This window comes from Lutra lutra, chromosome 17 (assembly GCF_902655055.1).
Source record: "Lutra lutra chromosome 17, mLutLut1.2, whole genome shotgun sequence".
NCBI classification, from domain to species: Eukaryota; Metazoa; Chordata; class Mammalia; order Carnivora; family Mustelidae; genus Lutra; species Lutra lutra.
Window position 1 is genome coordinate 13,891,499 of NC_062294.1, and position 18,932 is coordinate 13,910,430.

Genomic DNA, 18,932 nt, shown 5'->3' on the forward strand with positions numbered 1-18,932 from the left:
ACCGTAGCTCAGTGGTGGGAAGGGGGTCAGTTAACACTATTAAATAGCCTTAAACCTATGGAGGTCAGAGAGGAGTCCAAGTTTCCTTGTTATGATATTGGAAGAGGTCCACATTCCTGGCATAGTTATTTTTCTGGCTACAAGTTAACTAGGGCACTTCCTTCTGGACCTTGAGATCTATAATTATCTAAACTGTACACAATCTTTGGTGCAGGCTAAGGAAAGTTCTGTACTTGTTCTGTACCATCACAGACACTTTTTAGAAATGACCTCAGCTCTTGTCTCCTCCTTGGTTTGGCAGACATACAAACTGTCATTTTGCTCTGCTTTGACCACTGTCAACTTGAGCTCTCGTCTCACCTTAATTCTGGATTTTTCTCAATGGGTGTTATCCTATCTTGGCTCTGGGGTATAAATAAAAAGATGGATCATCTCTTCTCTCAAACGAGAGCTCCTCGGTACTATAGACCTTAGTATTAGAGCTGTTTCTATGAACATATTCCTAAATGAAGGTGACTACTATCTATGATAGAGTTGTTAAAGTTTGACAAACTGAAATCTGCTGGGAAAAGTAGCCAATACCTAGCCTGAACACTGCATCTCTTTTTAGAAAATGCCAGCTAGGAGGAAAGGCATCTGCTTCTGAGTTTGGAAAAGGTAAGCTAGGTTTAAATGGCATTTGGGACCATAGATGATCTTCATTAGGGTTGTGGGAATGGACCCACAAAGTTAGCATCGGTCCTTTCTTTAATGTCATAGTTATGCCTCACTGACCTGTAAAGGCCCAAACAAGGGATCTCTGGGCTGCCTAAAATGAGGAGCACCCTCCCTTCAGAAGACAATCTGCCAGAAGTCCCTGCCTAAAATTTCCACCCAGGGCTCTCCTAGATCACTTCATTTGCTAGAAGGAAATGGAGAGAAAAGCAGAAAAGGCCAGTAAAGATAAAATTAATTTATTTGCCCTCACAACTCCGTGGGCCGCACTGGGCCCCATAGTCCTATAAGCATGCCCTGCAGCAGTGGGCTGGGAGTCCAGTTCCCTGGAGTGCCTACTCCCTCATCCAGAGCTGCCTTAATCCGGCTCCCTGCTGACCCCATCATCCTGCTCCCACATGCAAGAGGTGCTTTAGGTCCCCCTGCAGCAAACCCAGGCCTTCCTCTGGCAGTAAGGACAAGGCCTTGTGAGTTGCCTGCAGCACAGATCCCTGTGGACCTGGGTGAGCAGGAGGGCAGGCGGGTTCAGTGCAGAGAGCCACTGTTCTGCTCTTCAAAGGCCATCTTGCCCAGGAGCTGGCTGTCCAACTCCACCCCACTCACAGGTAGCTGGAAGAAGTTCATTTCGGCTGCTAAGGCTGCCATGGCAGAAGGGTCCTGGCCAAACTGAGCTCGCAACATCATGTCCATTTTCTCCAGCCTCCTCTTGAGCCGCTTGGCTTCCCGCTCCCGGATGAGCCGGGCCTGCCTCTTCTCTGGGGTTTCATTGGCCCGCTTCAGCCTCATAGCCTCCCGATCCCGCTGCAGCCGGCGCGCCCGCTGCTCGTCTGTCTCCTGCATGCGCTGCAGGCGTTTGGCTTCACGGTCCCTCATGCGCCTTACTTCCCGCTCCTCTGGGGTCTCATTGTCCCGCCGACTTTTCTTGGCTGTGCGCTCTCGTTCCAGACGCTGCAGCCGTACTTCCAACGGCTCATTCTGTCGGCGTAGGGCCCACTTGCGAACGCTGGGGGTCTGTGCTTCCAGCAGCTTCCGGTAGGCAGCACAATTGTTGCACACAAGCAGAATTCCAGCAGGGTACACGGGAGGGCTAAAGGCAATGTCCTTTCCCTCAGCGCTGGAGGGACCCTCACTATGGGCTGGGGGTAGGGATTCCATATTAAGTACTTCAGGGAGTTTCTCACTGGAATACAAAAATTGGGGTTGTTAGGGTCTCCTAGCAAGGCTCAGGTATACAGCTCTGACTTAACGCTTGTCCTACTAGGCCAGTTGCTCCAAGTTCACCACTAGGGGTCATATTTGAGTACTTGGGAGACCTCTGACCTCCCCCACCTCATACCTTCTCTGGGCTTGGGTGGTCTACCAAGTTTTAAAGCCCTCCCGGAGTTAGAGACTGAGCCACCTGCCAGATATCCCCCACAAATGTGCAGGGTTCATTCCAGCTGGCTGGTGGTGTTTCTAAGAGCTGTGCCGGGCAGTCCTACTGTGGAAATGGTGGTCCCTCTTAAGGTAGAGGCTGCCTTTAGGGGAGTCCACTGGCCCAACCCCTCCTGCCCTGGCCGACTCTGCATTGTATCCTAGGCAAATTTAACTAGGACACAATTCACACAGTTCCAGCCTCCCTGGGACACAGTACAGACTGTGTCCTCACATCAGGGGCCTTTTAGCTCCCTGTAAGTTCTCTAAGCTTTACCATAAATGTTATTGGACTGCCCCCCCAATATCTTTGTAGATGAAAATATTACTCTAATAGGTAAAGAAATGAGAATTTATTTCCCTTTGGGGATATCTAATGGAATGGATATATTTATTGGCTTCATTACTTGTATTTCCAGAGTCAGTCACCTTTGCATTTCCTATCTCTAGCCTTTCTTTTGATTTGGGAAAGCGGAACCCACACCCAATAATTTGTTCCCAGAGCAAGAGGGTTAGGTGACCAGCTAACCTGTTAAACGTGGCATGGCTGGTAAAACGGGCTCCACACACAGCACAGTTAGACCTCTGGTCCTCCGAGTGGATTAGGAGATGACGACCCAAGGACCCCGGGGAGCTTAGGGCCCGGCCACAGACAGGACACATGTAGCTCTTGGCGCTTACCACTGCCGCAGTGTGCTGTAAAACAGAGCCTTCATCTGTCAGCTCGGGCTTCTTTTAAAGTAATCTACACCCACTTAGAAACTGCTCTTTGGGAAATGTCCCTTTTCCTTAGTCTCAGAACAGGGATTTGCAATAATTCTCCCTGCTTAGCACCTGGAAAAGTAAGAGTCTCTTCTGTTAACGGCCCTTTAGAAGGGCCAGGCCAATCTGATTATTGTTCAGATTTCATTACAGTTTTGACTATATTCTGGAACATGTGGCTGGCTTGTAAACAACAGAGCTCCAGAGCCAGAGCCCTCTTCAAAACCTGCAAAGAATTCACGGTTGGGATAATTTCTGTCTGTAGCCTCACACTGTGCAGGTACAGGTGCATATTAAGGGAGCAATGAAAGCCAAGTGTAGAAGCTGGCTAGGAAGACTGGTATCCAAAAGCATTTTGTCCTGCCTTTTCTTAAATCCTCTGAAAAACAATCTTCTAAAGAAAGCCCTCCCTTCATGAACCAACTATGTAAAACCCAGGCTGCCATGTGTGCTAACGCCTTTCTAATACAGATCACAAGGCAAAGGTGCTCTGCGACTGGATCAGAGAAGAAAAGAGCACGAAAAGCTTGTGTTCTTCTGATCCCCTCATTTACACTTTTTCTAGTATTATAGAAACATTTATGTTAACTCATTTTTTCTTCTTTAAAACAAGGCCTCTTTTTTTTTTTAAAGATTTTATTTATTATTTATTTGACAGAGAGATCACAAGCAGGCAGAGAGGCAGGCAGAGAGAGAGGAGGAAGCAGGCTCCCTGCTGAGCAGAGAGCCCGATGCGGGGCTCGATCCCAGGACTCTGAGGTCATGACCTGAGCCGAAGGCAGCGGCTTAACCCACTGAGCCACCCAGGCGCCCCAAGGCCTCATTATTAACAGATGTTAGTTTCTATTTCACTATTTAAAATATGCACTGAAGCACCTGGGTGGCTCAGTGGGTTAAGGGTCTGACTCTTGATTTCGGCTCAGGTCACGATCTCAGGGTTGTGAGATCAAACCCTACACCCTGCACTGGGCTCCATGCTGGGTGTGGAGCCTGCTTAGGATTCTCTCTCCCCCTCTGCCCCTACTCCACCCACCCCTAATCAATACATAAATAAACAAAAGTGCGTTAAATAATTTGGAAAAAATATATTTAATTTTCAGAGTGTGTCTGTCTGGGAACCCAGAACAGGTTTACCCAACACATTCCACTTATTCTTTAAAACATTCTGGGGACTAGAGTGGAGTCTTACTGGAAGCAACAACCCAAGGTTCCCCTGGGAGGTGGAGGCAAAGGCTAAACAAGGTGCTGGCACTCGTGTTCTGGAGCACGTGGCTCCCCAGCCCATACCTGGTACACATGAGCAATCAGCTGCTCCCGACTCCCACAGTCTAGCTGGCAGAGGGGACACTGGCAAAGTCCAAGTAAGGGGTCAGAATTCAAGTTCCCTGTGACCTGCAATTCAACAAGTAGGCAATTCATTAAGACTGTTTACCACTCTTTGCCCTGCCCCTACTTCTTTCAACAGGGTGTCCTGTTAAAAGGAACACAACCTGATATCACAGGTTATTCTTTGGTTCCCATTATGGACTGAAGGGAAAAGTAATAGGGAAAGGGAATCACATTTACTCCTATCTTTATTTTCCCCAAGGCTTCCTGCCCTGAGGACACAGGGCGGCCCTAAGAGAGCTGATCTATCCCCCACTCCCCACAGTAAACTCTGCAGAGAGAAGATTAGCTTTCCTCCTGCTGTGCTTCTTGCAGGAATCCTCAGGAAACACATTAGAGAGAAGTTGGCACCTCAGGTAACACTCTGACTTAGATTTGCAAGCATATTTAAGAGTACACTTCAGAAGTCGGCTGATAGTCTTGTAAAAGTGGATATTCCGTCTGGAAAGAAGCGGAGAAGCTGTACCTGGGTTAGTGATACGTGGAAGGATAGGAAAGCTGGTGTGATGAGAGCTGTGTGTGGGTTTGGGTAAATGGAGCTGTGAAGGAAGAAACTCTTCACATGAAGGCCTAGGAGACCACCAGAGGCAAGATCGTTACTGTGAATCAAGCACATCAGAGCCAAGTAGAAGGGTTGGGGGTCCTGAATTCGGGAGCTGTTGTCACTTGCCTCGTGCTCTGCCACTTCATTCCCACCAACAGGCTGTTCCGTATTTTCTAACTCTTTTTCCACTTTGACCACCCCTCCATCTTCCTCTGATGTGTGGGAAGAAACTTCATCTTGTGTGGTCTCCTCTTCATCACCCTCACTGTCACCTGGAACATACAAATTGGTCACTTGTTCTGATTTTTGCATGAATACATCTTGAGTTGCTTTCCATCTTAGAGTTTGTAGCTATAATGGAAAACATATTCAAGTCTTCCACAATGGAGTTTGTATCAATGTACAGTTGGTATAGTTGGGTACAAATCATGTTGGTAGAAGAGCTATAGCTATTGCTTATAATGCCTCATTTACATTAAAGAGAAAATCTCAGGCAAAATTGCATTAGACAACAGTTACTGGGCCCTGTACGTTATCCTAAAAATAATTCTTACACGATTCCCAAACATCTCATACTTGAAATCACACCTCCCACGCACCTCACACCATGCTCATTCCCACAGCACACGAACTCTGCCTTACCCACACTTCTCACTGATTCTATTACTTACTTTTCTCCATAACCCCTCTGTACAGTTTTTCCAATGGCATCACATGTACTATTCTATTCTGAGTCCCACTAATCCTTTCTCTCCCAACAAACCCTAAGGAGAAAAACCAACTATTTTTTTCTTCCTCTTTTCAAGAAAGGAGGTAGTAGTAATGTCACCTTATAGGGAAAGGTTTGTTCAGTCCAGTGGAAAAAAGAGCACAGCAACCAACCTTAGGCCATTTGTTATGCTACCTGACTCAGGGTGTTCTTACTCTGCTAGTAACTCAGAATTCTAGGCTAAATAAATCCATTGTTTCTGTTGGTTCTCTGGATTATCTGACAGATAACTGACTGTATTAAGTGAAGGTAACAGGCCATTCTTTAGGATGAAATATACTTTCTTGTGACTAAAGTAAGAACTGAGTTTGTTTTCATTTAGGGGGTAGGATGTGGCTATGGGGGAGTGGTCTGCCTGTGACTGGGGGAATCTGCAAGGTTTTTATGGGCTGATGTTTTCCCCTATTCCTTATAAAATGGTAGGGGAAACATTTAAAAAAAAAAAAAAAACCACACACACAATAAAAAAGGGAATTTCTAAAAGGGAAAAAAAGGAGTGCTAGTACCTTGAAGATCACAAGAAGAAGCCAAGTCTAGGTAAGCTGTGAGACTCCAGCCCCAACCCAACCACACTAAGATCCTGGATTCCTGGGCCTGACTATGAGCAAGAGAAATACAAGGTAGACTTTCACCTGTGAGACTTAGCTTTCCCAGCTAACAGTGTTTCTTGTCTTCTCTCTACTACTACCTTGTGTAATTCTGAAATCCAACAGCATCTGGGCAAAACTGATTACATTCCTTTTCTTCATAAGAAAATCTAACCAAATCATCTGCTAGTAGTTACATATGTCTCTATTAGATATTCTACTTGTTTGGGGGACTGGATTTGGGCCCTGTATGCCTTATTCCCTAGCCCAAAGCTTTCATCTCAATTCATTTAAATAATGAAGGACTGGAACAGATTAAATCATACCCTATTTTCTCACCAGTTTATTTGGAATATCTGTAAACTTAGTCTAAGACAACATTGTATCAGACACATTACATGAGTGATGAAAAAATCCAAACATATCTCTCTACTAAAATGATTTTTACAAAATAAGTACGCCATCTAGAGGGATGATGCAGCTTTTCCAGAATGGAAGCCTATTAGACTTTATAGATGTTGCCATTCCTATCCTGTTACTCAAACTGGTAGCTCCCACAGGTTTTCTAGAAATCTTTGGTTCATTTTTCTTTGCTATTAGATGCTAAATTATTAGTTTTTTTGTTGCTAAGTTATTACTTAGAATGGAAACTGTAGTTCCTAGAAGGTGCTGAATTCTTTCCTTCTTTATTCTTCAATCCCAAATGTGGAAAAAAATTTAAAAATGTCACTCTGAATTGACAGTAATACCAACCAGTATCAGATGGATGTGATTAGTAAAGTAAGGAGATCATTCTAGGAAATGTGTTTGTTCAGGCAGCTCACGGAACAGATGACCTGTGAGGCTCAGCTAGTTACCAGCCACTGTCTTTCCATCTCTTTCCAGGGATTTACTTACGACTTGGTGTGGGAAGACCTTAACATTTTACTCCTTTTTTAAAAATTCCATTAAAAAAAGTTTTTTTTTTAAAGTCATCTCCGCACCCACGGTGGGGCTCAAACTCACAGCTCCAAGATGAAGAGCTGCCTGTTCTACCGAGCCAGCCAGGTGCTCTGACTTTGACTTCAGCACTTTATATGATGCATACTCTCATTAGCAAGGAAATCCTCTTATATAACGTTATAATGAAATCTCAAGCAAAAATTTCATTAATGCCACTCTTACATTTTGTTAATTATGAGTAAATAGATTCTAGGAGACAGAGATTCTTTTCAATTGACCTAACTCGGGGACAGGTTGAGCACTAATAATCCCTATGCCCCTGTCTATCACAGTCATCACGACCCCATCTCTGTATGGTACTGCACCAAGTAAGCAGTCCATGAGTTAAAAAAAATAGATAATACCAAACCTGTCCTCTCTCTGGACAAGCATATGCTCATACACCTTAGAACATCTTTGGGAACACTGAGGATCCACAAATCTTCTCCTTCATATCTTCCTCCCAACCCCCATGCACAATCCCCAGAGCACACACACTCTGATAATTCTTCTCCCATTGCCCTGAGTCATTACCAGAAGGTGCAGAACTCACTGCTACTGGAGTCCTGATCTCTTAGTTGTTGGATAGCTTGTCGCTGACTGCCAAGGTCTCCAGGAAAATCAGTTTTCATCATCGCCTGGCGGGCTTGCTCTTCTAGCCCAGCAAATACTTGATCCCCTGGTGGTCACAAGGAAAAATAGTCAGGCCACCAGCTGGGCAGCATGTATCCCCAGGGAAGCTGGTTGGAAAGTCAGACCATTCAAAGGTAGGAGACAGGCAGGTACCCCATGGTGGGGTCATCGATCACTAAGTCAGCTTGCTGCCTCCTGGAGTTCTGGGCACCGCTACTCTTCCCGGGCAGTAAGCCAGATGCTCTAGAAAGCATCACTTGCTTAAATCCTCCTAATCTTGACTCCTTTCAAAAGGTAATCAATTTCTACTTTACAAATTTAACTTCAGAATCTCAATTCCATTTATAACCTTCCATCAGGATTGGTGAGAGAGGCAGAAGAGGCAAAGTGAGAGGATGAGAAAGATAGGGCAACAAATCTGGGCACAATCTCTGATTCTTAGTATACTAACACTATGGCCCTGGCTCAGTGTCTAGCTCCGACTACAAACAAGTGCTTCAACTAACCCTTACAATAACAATCTCTCTAATCTCATCTTTAGCCATCTTCTTTCCAAGACATGCTCTGGAAGTTCTTCCTTGACTCTACTTCTGTGTCTATCAGAATTAACCGCAAGCAAATCAACAACTGGCTGAATAGTAGATGAAAAGAACGAGTAATACATGAACTCATTTTTGCTGAGGAACAAACTCCCTGAAAGACAGCAACCAATTTGCAACAATATTTTATCAGTTTCCTTGGTCAACGTGGTCTGTTTTCTTTTTTCTTTTCTTGTATGGAATATCCAAAAGCCCTGGACCTGTCCTTGATTGTGCGTTTACTTTCGATGAACTCTGCCTAGGATCTGTGTGGTTATTGAAGAGTTAACATTTAAGTGCTCTTTTATTTCCAAGAGGCCAGGCAGAAGGAGAAAAGAGAATTGGGTTTCTCGAGGTTTCCATTATCTCAGTCAGAGTGGAAACTACAGTCCCCATTCTCCAGCCACCAAGAGAGACTAATAAAAAGCCCTAGTGAAATGTCTGACAATAGGCCAGGCGCTTTCTTAATGGAGAGAAAGGAAAGTAAACAGGCTCAGATTCCAAGACAGGATACAATGAGGTAGGAGAAATGGTCAGTTGACCTGTGCTATAAGTCCTTGGGCAATGAAAGAACGGACATGAAGTAGGCTTCATGTGATTCACTTTAGGCATCTGTTCAGCAAAAATTCAGTGAGCACCCATATGCTAAGTGTTAAACACTAATAATTACTTTTGGCATGTCCTAGTTCCAGGCTCTATGTTAAGTGCTTTATAATTTCTATCTTAAAGATTCTCTGCAAAACTCTATGTGTTAGGTATTCTTCCTACCCATACTTTACTTAAGAGAAAACTCAGGTTTATAGGAAAGCAAAGTATTTGAACTGAGGTCTGTACAGCTCTAAAATCCATATTTTAAACTGTTTTCAAGCAGAGATGTGAGGTTAGATGGTTCATCAGAGTGATTTTGCTGAAAACAAACACTTATCTCTGTGAGAAGAATAGTACTGATCATAGCGATAATGTTACCTTTGTACCATAAGAGTCTGATGCTACACCTCAAATACCAAAGAAACATTCTCAGGGCCAGTAATTGACAAAGAGACCTATCATTTTGATGGTTCTGATACCCTGTGGTAAGTTACTATGCTGGGGCTACTCTGATCAATACTGTGAGTGGGAGTAGAGGTGTTGAGGGTTCAAGTGAACTTCTAGCCACAAAGCCCTCCAGTAAAAGAAAAATAAGCAGCTTTAAGTCCATTTTTAAAATATCACAATCACAAACTGTGTATAAATTACTGCTAGAGAAGGCAAACAGTGAATTCTATTATAGCACCTCCTCACTCTTTTTGCAGAAGGAAAATACTTTTCTTCATGGTGGTTGTACTGTAACGACAAGACTATGGCCAAGTGGACTAGTTACTGAATTCTTCTGGATAGATGCATGCTTCCGGACATGGAAACTATGGGCAGAAATGGCCCTAAGGGACATATTATATAACAGCAGATAATTATCAAGGGGCAGGCCATTCTCATCAGTGACACTTCTCATCTCTAAAGAAACCTACTCGGAAACAAACTAGGTTTATAACATACAAAGAATACTCCCCCTGCCCTTAATTACCAAGGGTAATTACCATTGGATTAGTAAAAGGGCATCTAAAAGGATGACTTTCCAGATCAACTAGTAATTCAGTTTAGACCCATAAACTTGAGCTCAACATTTTTGTCTATTGATGTTGTCTAATATTTAGGCCTTCACAGGACAGAGAAGAGTCTATCTAGAAGATGTCCCTATGTAGGACTTTTGCTGGCAATCTCACTTAGGATTGTTGGAATAAATTAATTTTGTTATTCCTTTTTGGCTGTTTGGAAAGAAAAACTGTGCTCTTCTATTTGTTTCTATTCTTGACTTACAAAGGCCAATGGAAACTTTATTCCTTAGGGCTATTCCTATCAATATAAAGCAAAATATATAAAAATTATTAGAAAAGTGATTTTGGCTTATCTCATAGGAGAAGGTACATGAATGATCCTCTAGCAGTCACTATTTACCTAAGCTCTAAATCCCACTCTCCAGAATTATCCTTTCATAAAAAGATAGTGATACCTTTTACATACCTAAAAGTATGTCATAATAACTCAAGTCAAATGTGATCCATAGAGATACAGGTGCTTAAAAAGTGTTACATAATTGCCTGCTTTTATAATGCTGAATTATTATTTCCTTCTATCTTGAGACTATTGGAGTAGGTTAAAAAAAACCCTCAGGTCCCTAGATATTAATGTAGGGCAACCATCTTATTTAACATGGGTATTTATTTGTCTATTAATAGTTGAGAACAAGTCGTCTAAGCTCAACAGTAAAAATGAAGGTGCTAGCTCTCTCTTTTTTTTGGCAGAGGGGGATGGTATGAAATCAAAATACTGTTTGATTTGGCTAAGGTTTTTCAGACCAGACAAGAACAAGGCCATTCTAGCAAGTTTGTAGAACAGACAAGAAGCCTGGGATGAAAGTTACTAGAAAGGCAAAGATTTTACAATTCTCTATATTGAGTCCTTGGTGCAATTAAATAAATGCAATTTCTGGCTGACTAAAATTAAGTGAAGCAAAGCAGCTAAAAAAAATTCTAGGAGAGTAGATGTCAAATTCAGAAAAAATGAGCTCATCTTGGGAATGAGGAGCTTAGGATTCCATTCCAGCTGACAGTCTCTAAAACCCAAGGTGCTACCACATGCTGGGAACACAGCCATTTACCTCACAAGGATGCTGATAGAACGAACAAGGACAAAACAAGTTGTGCTTTTTGGAAAAGAAGGGACTTTAAAGGCTTTTTTTCCTACTTGTCTGTAAAAGCTGAGAAGATTTTACTGAAGTTCAAAGTTTTTAGTTTTGTTTGTACTTTGCAATCTGAAAACAAAAGTGTCTTAAGAAAAAGTTTTTCTTAAGGAAAAAAAAAGTTTTCCTTTTCTTAGTGGTTTGCTTGGCATAAACACACCAAATGAGAGTGTACAAGGGACTCTATTTTCAACCTCTCTAGAAACAGCTGACAGAAACTTGTACTCAGAAGGAGGTGAGATGAGGAAGGTCTAACAGTCCATCCACAGTTTCTCTGAGACTAACAATTCTGGGCTTTTATTCAGAAAGCTCTGTGTCAAATCTGTTAATGAACTGAACAAACTATACACGAGTATGCCTGGTTGTTTCTGGGGAAAGGAGAAATCATGACAGTAATTTAGATACAGAGACAGTTCTGAGGAAAGCCGAGTAACTGCCAGCACAGCCTGCCCATTGGCCTCTACGGTGAATCTGACAAATGCTGTCAGGCTACAGCGGTGGGATTCTTAATACCTTCTTTGAGGCGGGCTTTGAGCTTCATGCCACACAATCTCCTTCCCAGAAGGCAGATGTAATGGAGCTGAGCCATTACTCTACTCAAGTGCCGACTGGCTTTAACATTTCAGCAAAGCTTGTGCAGGTATTCTCACCTCCCAGACCTTGAGTCCATTCCATTTACTTTAAATAGATGAGCAGCATTAAATTCAATACATTCGACTGGTTCCATTTCACTGCAAGGAAATAGGAGACTCCAGTGGCCAGAAGACTGAAATTACCTATTCCTACTTGCCGTTATTGTCATGGGCAATGAGAAGATGCCCTTTTGAAAAAGGTAGGATTGGCTTCAGTCCCCGCATAGTCATTAGGTAGAAAGTCCTGAGACACCAGCAAACCTCAGTGTCTTTTCTTCTTTAGTCAGGCTTAGTCCATTACCTGAGAAGCCTCCACGGTTCCCTACCCAAATGCATCACGGCCCTTCCCCGGGGGTCTGCTTTTTAGTTGCAGGTGAACATTTCTGTTCACAGCCCTCTAATGGTCCCCAGCACAGAGCCCGCACAGTTCCACCCACTCTGCCACAATACGCTGTTCACTCATTCTGGAAACGGTATTTCTGCCATTGTGTATCTGTGATACTCTCTTCTCCATGGCCTGTGTGTCCCTCTGTTTTCTGACCTAATGCCAGCTCATCCTGCATTCGGCTATGGTGGGAATAGAGTCAGCGGTCAGATGTAAGCTCTGTGGACACAGGCACGGACCATATGGGCCTTCACTGGCTTCCCCTGGCCGTATTACAATTATGCCATCATCTCCGCCAGCTACTCGCCTTAAATCTAACCAAGTCTTTATGGACAGGTGCTTTTACAGGTAAATGCCCAACTCCTGTGGCTGCCTTACTTGTGAACACCTCATCTCTACTAAAAGTACCTTTCCTGCCCTACCTTCTTGGGGTCACATCTGTGTCTTTTATTAATACTCATTTTCAACCAGAGAGAAAACTATCTTCCTAAATCTCTGGGTTGGATTACCTAGGCTAGAGATACTGCTCTTGACAGTCCTCACATTCAGGCCTACCACATTTTCACTGTTTTAGCAGCAATTTCTAAACCCTGCCTAAACCACTCATTCATCTTTGTATTAAGCAGACTTCCACTGCCACCTATTCCAGAATATACTCCTAGAAATATCAGAGTTGTTCTCTTATAAAACCTTCCCAAGACTTAAGTTGAAGAATTATTGTATATGGAGGTCTGCCACCCTAATCTCATTAACCCATACAGTGCTGAAGTCCTCCTAATTCCTCTGTTCGCACTGTTTCCTCTCTCCCTCTCTCTCTCTCTCTCTCTCTCTCAGTTACCCAATATGGTACATAGTACCTTACATCCGGTGTGTTTGTAATAAATTTTAATCCTCTTATCTTAAACTCCTTGACTAATGTATTCTCTCATATGTAGAGTTCTTTCCTCAAGAACAGGTTTTTACCTGTCGTAATCATGCCACTGAATTCTATTCAGATGTTGCTGTACCTTATTTAGTCAGTCCTCCATAACAATAGGGTGCTATCTGGCTCTTTTTCAAACATTTGGGTGAGGATGCTCATCTGCCCAGATCATAGAAAACTGGTTAATTCCATCAAATCTGCATAGTTATGTTGTTAAAGAGACACTTTTGAATATCCTCTATTATAAGCAGTGCTAGAAATAGAGAGGAATAGCAGGAAATATAAAAAGGACATAGTCTCTCTCTAGAATTCTGTAGTCGAATTGATGAAATAAAACATACATATAAAACTAGTGAGAAACAATGCAAGGCAATAATCCATACCTGGTTTTCCTGTTACTAGTCTTACTCTCATGTGATCCATCCCATATTCTGCTTCATAGTCCCTAAAACACTACATTCTAAATGTCAATCCACATGCTCTGCTTGAAAACCTTCAGTACCTCCCTATAGTCCACGGTATATAGTATGAACTTGGACTGGTCTTCAGGCCTCTACAATATAGAATTTAACATCTCCAACCTTATCTTTTGTCCTATGACATGTGGATAAATAAAACTTCTGCTTCATACAAAGTCTCCTTATCGCCTGAACATATGCATCCCTTCTTTTTTTTTTTTAAGATTTTATTTATTTTAGAGAAAGAGAGACACAGGGAACACAAGTGCAAGTGGAGGGAGGGGCAGAGGGAGAGAGAGAGAATTCCAAGCAGACTCCAAGCTGAGCATGGAGCCCATTGTAGGGCTCAATCTCACGACCTAAGTTCACAACCCAAGCCAAAATCAAGAGTCAGACGCTTAGCCCACTGAGCTACCCAAGCGCCCCTGTGCATTCCCCCTTATATCTTTGCTCACATGATTACCCCTACTGATTTTATCTCTTCCTTCTTCTTTTTTTAAAAAATCCACTTCCTACCTCTAAGGCCCAGTTCAAGTTCAGTCTAGGGCCTCTTCCATGAAGCATTCTCTCCTTCCTCAGTCCATGAACTCTCTCCCTCTTCTTCTTCTTTTTTTTTTTTTTAAAGATTTTATTTATTTATTTGACAGAGAGAAATCACAAGTAAGCAGAGAGGCCGGCAGAGAGAGAGGAGGAAGCAGGCTCCCTGCTGAGCAGAAAGCCCGATGTGGGGCTCGAACCCAGGACCTGGGATCATGACCTGAGCCGAAGGCAGCGGCTTAACCCACTGAGCCACCCAGGCGCCCCTCTCTCCCTCTTCTTAACTTCTGTCGTACACACAGTCTACAGCACCCCTATATGGCACTCAGCATAGACTATCTTGTGTTTTTAGATATTATTTTATGTATCTGTGGCTACATTATAGCCTTATATATCCTTACATTGTTTTATAGCCCTGGCATCTAGCACAAGGCTTTGTACAGATATCCTATAAATGTTTGTTAATATGATCAAGTACACCTACTAAAACAGATTTCTAACACCTCCAGCAACCACATTTTAAAATCTTGTTCAAACTCTTTAACCCTATTTTCCTTCACGAACTAGTGTGAGCCTTTCACCTAAATTCAGATGACTCTCTCATTTCAACCCTTAATGAACCCAGGTTCCAGAAGACAAAACCCAGTACTCACAGTGAACTTTATTTGGATTTGTCTGTTTCCGACGGGACATGTTTCCCTGATCCGAGAGCTCTGGCCTTTCCCAGTTTCACAACTGGATATGTTACTACCTCCTTGTAGGATGCTGACCTATAATAAAAAGGATATTGTTAGCACATGTCATTTCTGCCAGAAACTAGACAAAATTAAAGATAAAAGAAGACTTTAAAAAATAGTTATTAAGCATATAAAACTCACCAGTTATAAATAATAGAATTTTAAAAAGAAAGAAATGAATAGATCTCTAGCACAATATCAAGATCCCAAGAAGTTTAAGAGGAGACTCCTTCAAAGAATTTAGAGACTTTCACTCTAAATCTATCTGTGGAATCCAGAATACTATTAAGTGATCATGATCAAGATCAGAGGATAGAAAAGGAAGCAAAAAACCCAGGCAAACAGCTTCAGAAGCACTGCAGGCTCAAAGGGATAACCCCTGTGAATGCAAAAGGAAGCAAAAGGGGGTGGCAGCTCACGTATTACACGCCTACTGGAAGTCAGGCCCTGCAATCTGCACAAATGGGAGCCTCCAGACGTTTTTTCCCAAAAGTTATCTTGTCTGGAGGTGACAAAGCATCCCATCCCTGTGAGACAGGAAATGTCTCAAAATTTTAGGCATCAATAAATGACATCAACATGGAAAATAGAGCCTTTATCTAGTGGGGTACGCACAGTGCTGAGCACTGTGGATGACAGGGCACTAAAACCAATTAAGCTTCCAATGTTGAAGATGAGCTCTCACCAGAACAGCCAGATGCCATCCACACTGTTGCTAATTCAACACCCCAGTGTAGAATATCAATCTGGCCCTGCTCACATGCTTTGGAGTGGCGGTCAAATTTAATAACTTTAGTGCCTCCTTTCAATTCAGCCTCTATGTAGCAAGAGATCAGTGGGAAGAACAAAGAGAAAAGCTCCCCAAATGAGACGTGCTGCAGAGACCTGCATCTGCTTCCCTGAAATTGGAGGGAACAGATACCTAAGCGTGGAGGTTCCTGGTTAGTTTTTAAGAAAGACTTTCCCAGCAGTAAGTGTTGTTAGAGAGTCTGAAATGGATTAGTAGTGAAAACTGTGAAATTTTCTATGAAAGCACAGTGAATAAACAGATTAAAAAGAGAGACTGTCTTTCCTACCAAAGACAAGAATATGGATCTGATCACCCTCTAAGTTTTCTTTCAGTTCCTGCATTTTCAAACTGTACTTACATTGAATAAACAAGTAGTTCAATGCCTCACAAGGCCTTATGAGAGGCACCGCTAACTATACTTGGCACTGCAGTTAGTGAAGACTCATCTCCAGTTATGCCAACTAACTCCTCAGTGTAGCTAGAAAGGACCTCAGACCTGTAATCAGATCCTGCCTCCCCTTACCAAAAGAAGAAAGAAACCGCAAATGGCAAAGACAGGCCTCCACAGGAAGTGGCAAAGGAAGCAGCTTTCGGGCAGTCTTCTATCATATCTGCATATCAAACATAGTTCTTTTTCAGACCTTAAATTAAACAACAACAACAACAACAACAACAACAACAAAAAACAACCAACAACCCCAACTCCAAATGCATACAGTAAAAATCAATGTTAACTAGTTAGAGGGCAGTATGTATTCCTGTTCTAAGTTTTGTTTGCCTAGATCATTTCTTTCTAATCAAGTAGTTACTTTATTAATGGAAGCAGTGAAGGCATATTCACTTTGGGTCTTTTCCTATAACTCTGTGGAATCACAAAGTAGAAAGTTGAATAAAATGCAGGTTGTCTATCATTTTTTCCTAAAATTTGCAGAACTACGCCTCTCTATTATATAAGGGAAAAAATGAAGTATTAACTAATCTTTAAATTTTCTCTCTTCACCAAGATTAGAATTTGAAACTGTGAGATAAAAGTAATGACGATCCTTCCAAATGAAGACCAAATAACTTGAGACAGGCTCAATTCAGATCATCTTGGTTAGGCAACAGTTCAATACTAAAGCTACAAGTCAGAAACACAGATGAGTATCTGCATATTTAAATAGGCAGTGTCCACTCCACTTCACAATCCTCCTAGTGGCCGAATGGGGAACTGACCAGATGGTACCCAATGAGACTTCACACCTGAGGGATTAAGGGGAAAAACAGGAAAACACCCCTTCCTCCCTCAAAAAAAGAAAGTCCGTGGAGTCGTGGACTCTAGAAAATAAAAAAAAGAAAGTACATACACACATAAACAGCAATGTAAGTGCATTCTTGACTATACAGCAAGATCTCAGAAGTTAGACAACAGTTTTATAGGCCGTAAAAGCTAAAATTCATACACACATTGCCTTAAAGATCACGCATTCAGTTTTACTTTTAACACTGCCTCAGCTCCCAAACCCGAATCTAAAACCAACACAAAAATGTAAATGGAGAGCCGCCTGAACATCACCATCTGGAAGAAAAAACGGGACAGGAAGAAAGGTAAACAGTGAGATTCAGGTTTACAAGGGATTCTATGTAAAAAGGAAGGAAGCTTTGTCTTTAGACCGAGGTTATGAGTCCTTTGGAGGGGGAGCCAACATCTCCCCTTAACATTATCCCTGCTCTCCCACAGGTGTTAGGTTGCAGCTTCCAGAACACACCACAGACTTGAGCATGAAAAAAAAAAACAGGTGAAATCCAATCTTTAAAAAAAGAGGGTGCACTCCCACCTCCAGCTCTGGTGCAGTTCCCACGGAGCAAAGTAAACTCGCCTGAATCCCAGTGATTTTTATCTGCCAAAAGGGAGAGGACAAGAAAGCCGGTCACGTAGCTGCCTCACTGACCCTGTTCCCACTTTTCTTTGGTCTGGAGCATGTGTACCGAGATGGTCCTTTTGGCTTCTTCAAGCATGAGCACAGGTAGATTCCCAGGAATTATCGACAAAAGCCAGAGGTCTTCCGAGGCGGCTCAGACAAACCCTCAGACAACAGTCTTCTCAGAAATCTAAATTTAGAAGCCGTTCTGCGAGACCGCGACGCGGGACTGACACCCGGGTCTGCACTCCCACGCCCATCCTCCCCCTCCCCCGGCTCCACCCCAGCCTGTCAGACGCCGGGGCCGCCCGGGCTGTGCCCGGCCCTGCCCGACCTGGGCCCACCGCGGGAGGGCGGCGGCGCGGACGCCCCTCCCGCGCCCGAGACCGCCAGAGGGACTGAAAGAGGAACGGCCGGTGGGGAGCCAGCCGGGTCCGGCCTCGTCTCAGGAACCCGGCGCTGGGCGAGCGTCCGCGCCTGGGCTGCCCCCGCCCCCCGGCCAGAGCAAGCCGGAGCCCCCTCCCCGGACACAGACAAAAGGACCGACAGCCGGCAACAAGAGGGAGGGCGAGGAGCCCCTGCATCCTCAGCCTAACCCAAGAGGGGAAGGAGACGGGGTTCTTTTTACCCGGCGCCTCGGCGCTCTGCGGCGCTCCGCGTCCGTGGGCCCCGCCTCCGGACAGACGGACCGCCGGACAATGGGCCCCGGACCGCAGCTCGGACTGGCCGGGCCGGGGCTCTCCGGGACTGAGCCCCGGCAGGCGGAGGGCGGCTTCGAGCCAAGCCGGTGGCGGGGAGCCGAGGGGCGGCGCTGCAGACGGACAAAGCCAACGGCAGACAGACAGACGGAGGGGGAAAAGATGGCGACGCGGGCGGCGGGAGCGCGCTGGTCGCGCACCCGCAGCCAGTGAGGCGCGTGCACGAGCCTCTCCTCTCCCCCTCCCCCCTTCTCAGGGCTGGTCCCCCTCCCCGCTCCCCAGGCGCGCGCCCGGTGGCGTGGGCGGGGCTTGAGGGGAGAGGGGGGTCTGGGGAGGCGGAACTTAAGGGAGCATCCAATCACAGACGTGTGAGGGGGGCCTCGCCTCCATCCTCGCGCCCCGGGGACCACGCAGCTTCTCCTCCTCTTCGGTCTTTCTTCGTTCAGGTTAGCGCCTCCGGCTCCCCTATCCTTTCCTGGACCTGAAAGTCACCTCCGATACTGGTTTTTTACCCCACCGTTGAGTTTAGCCACAAAACCCACATCCCCCAACCACAGCTCCACCGCAGGCTCCCCCTCGCCTTAGCTCAACCTTAGTCTCTCCCCCAACCCAAACCCTCTTCCCTTGGTTCCCCCTACAACTCGTGGTTTTTTCGACCCCCCCAAGGTATTTAATGTGACCGAGACCTAGGGGCCACGGACCTTTGTGGGAGGGGCCAAGTTCTGCTGT

General features: G+C 44.4%; 1 protein-coding gene across 8 annotated transcripts; it reads right to left on the bottom strand.

Moving 5' to 3' along the window:
- Positions 1–932: 932 nt before the first annotated feature.
- On the bottom strand, positions 933–18,266 carry ZNF821 (zinc finger protein 821). 8 transcript variants are annotated; one of them, XM_047711636.1, is made up of 10 exons: positions 18,134–18,262; positions 17,573–17,695; positions 17,422–17,484; positions 16,128–16,215; positions 14,731–14,847; positions 7,710–7,835; positions 4,946–5,091; positions 4,177–4,281; positions 2,657–2,823; positions 933–1,894 (listed from the first exon to the last, which is right to left on the bottom strand). In XM_047711636.1, exons 5-10 carry the CDS (start codon positions 14,768–14,770, stop codon positions 1,240–1,242), a joined length of 1,239 nt encoding a protein of 412 aa, XP_047567592.1. In that variant the 5' UTR covers positions 14,771–14,847; positions 16,128–16,215; positions 17,422–17,484; positions 17,573–17,695; positions 18,134–18,262; the 3' UTR covers positions 933–1,239. The 8 variants fall into 8 exon arrangements, with proteins under 8 accessions (XP_047567592.1, XP_047567591.1, XP_047567596.1 ...); XM_047711635.1 differs by lacking the exon at positions 17,573–17,695 and having other exon boundaries at positions 18,134–18,266; XM_047711640.1 differs by lacking the exon at positions 16,128–16,215.
- Between the last annotated feature and the right edge of the window lie 666 nt (positions 18,267–18,932).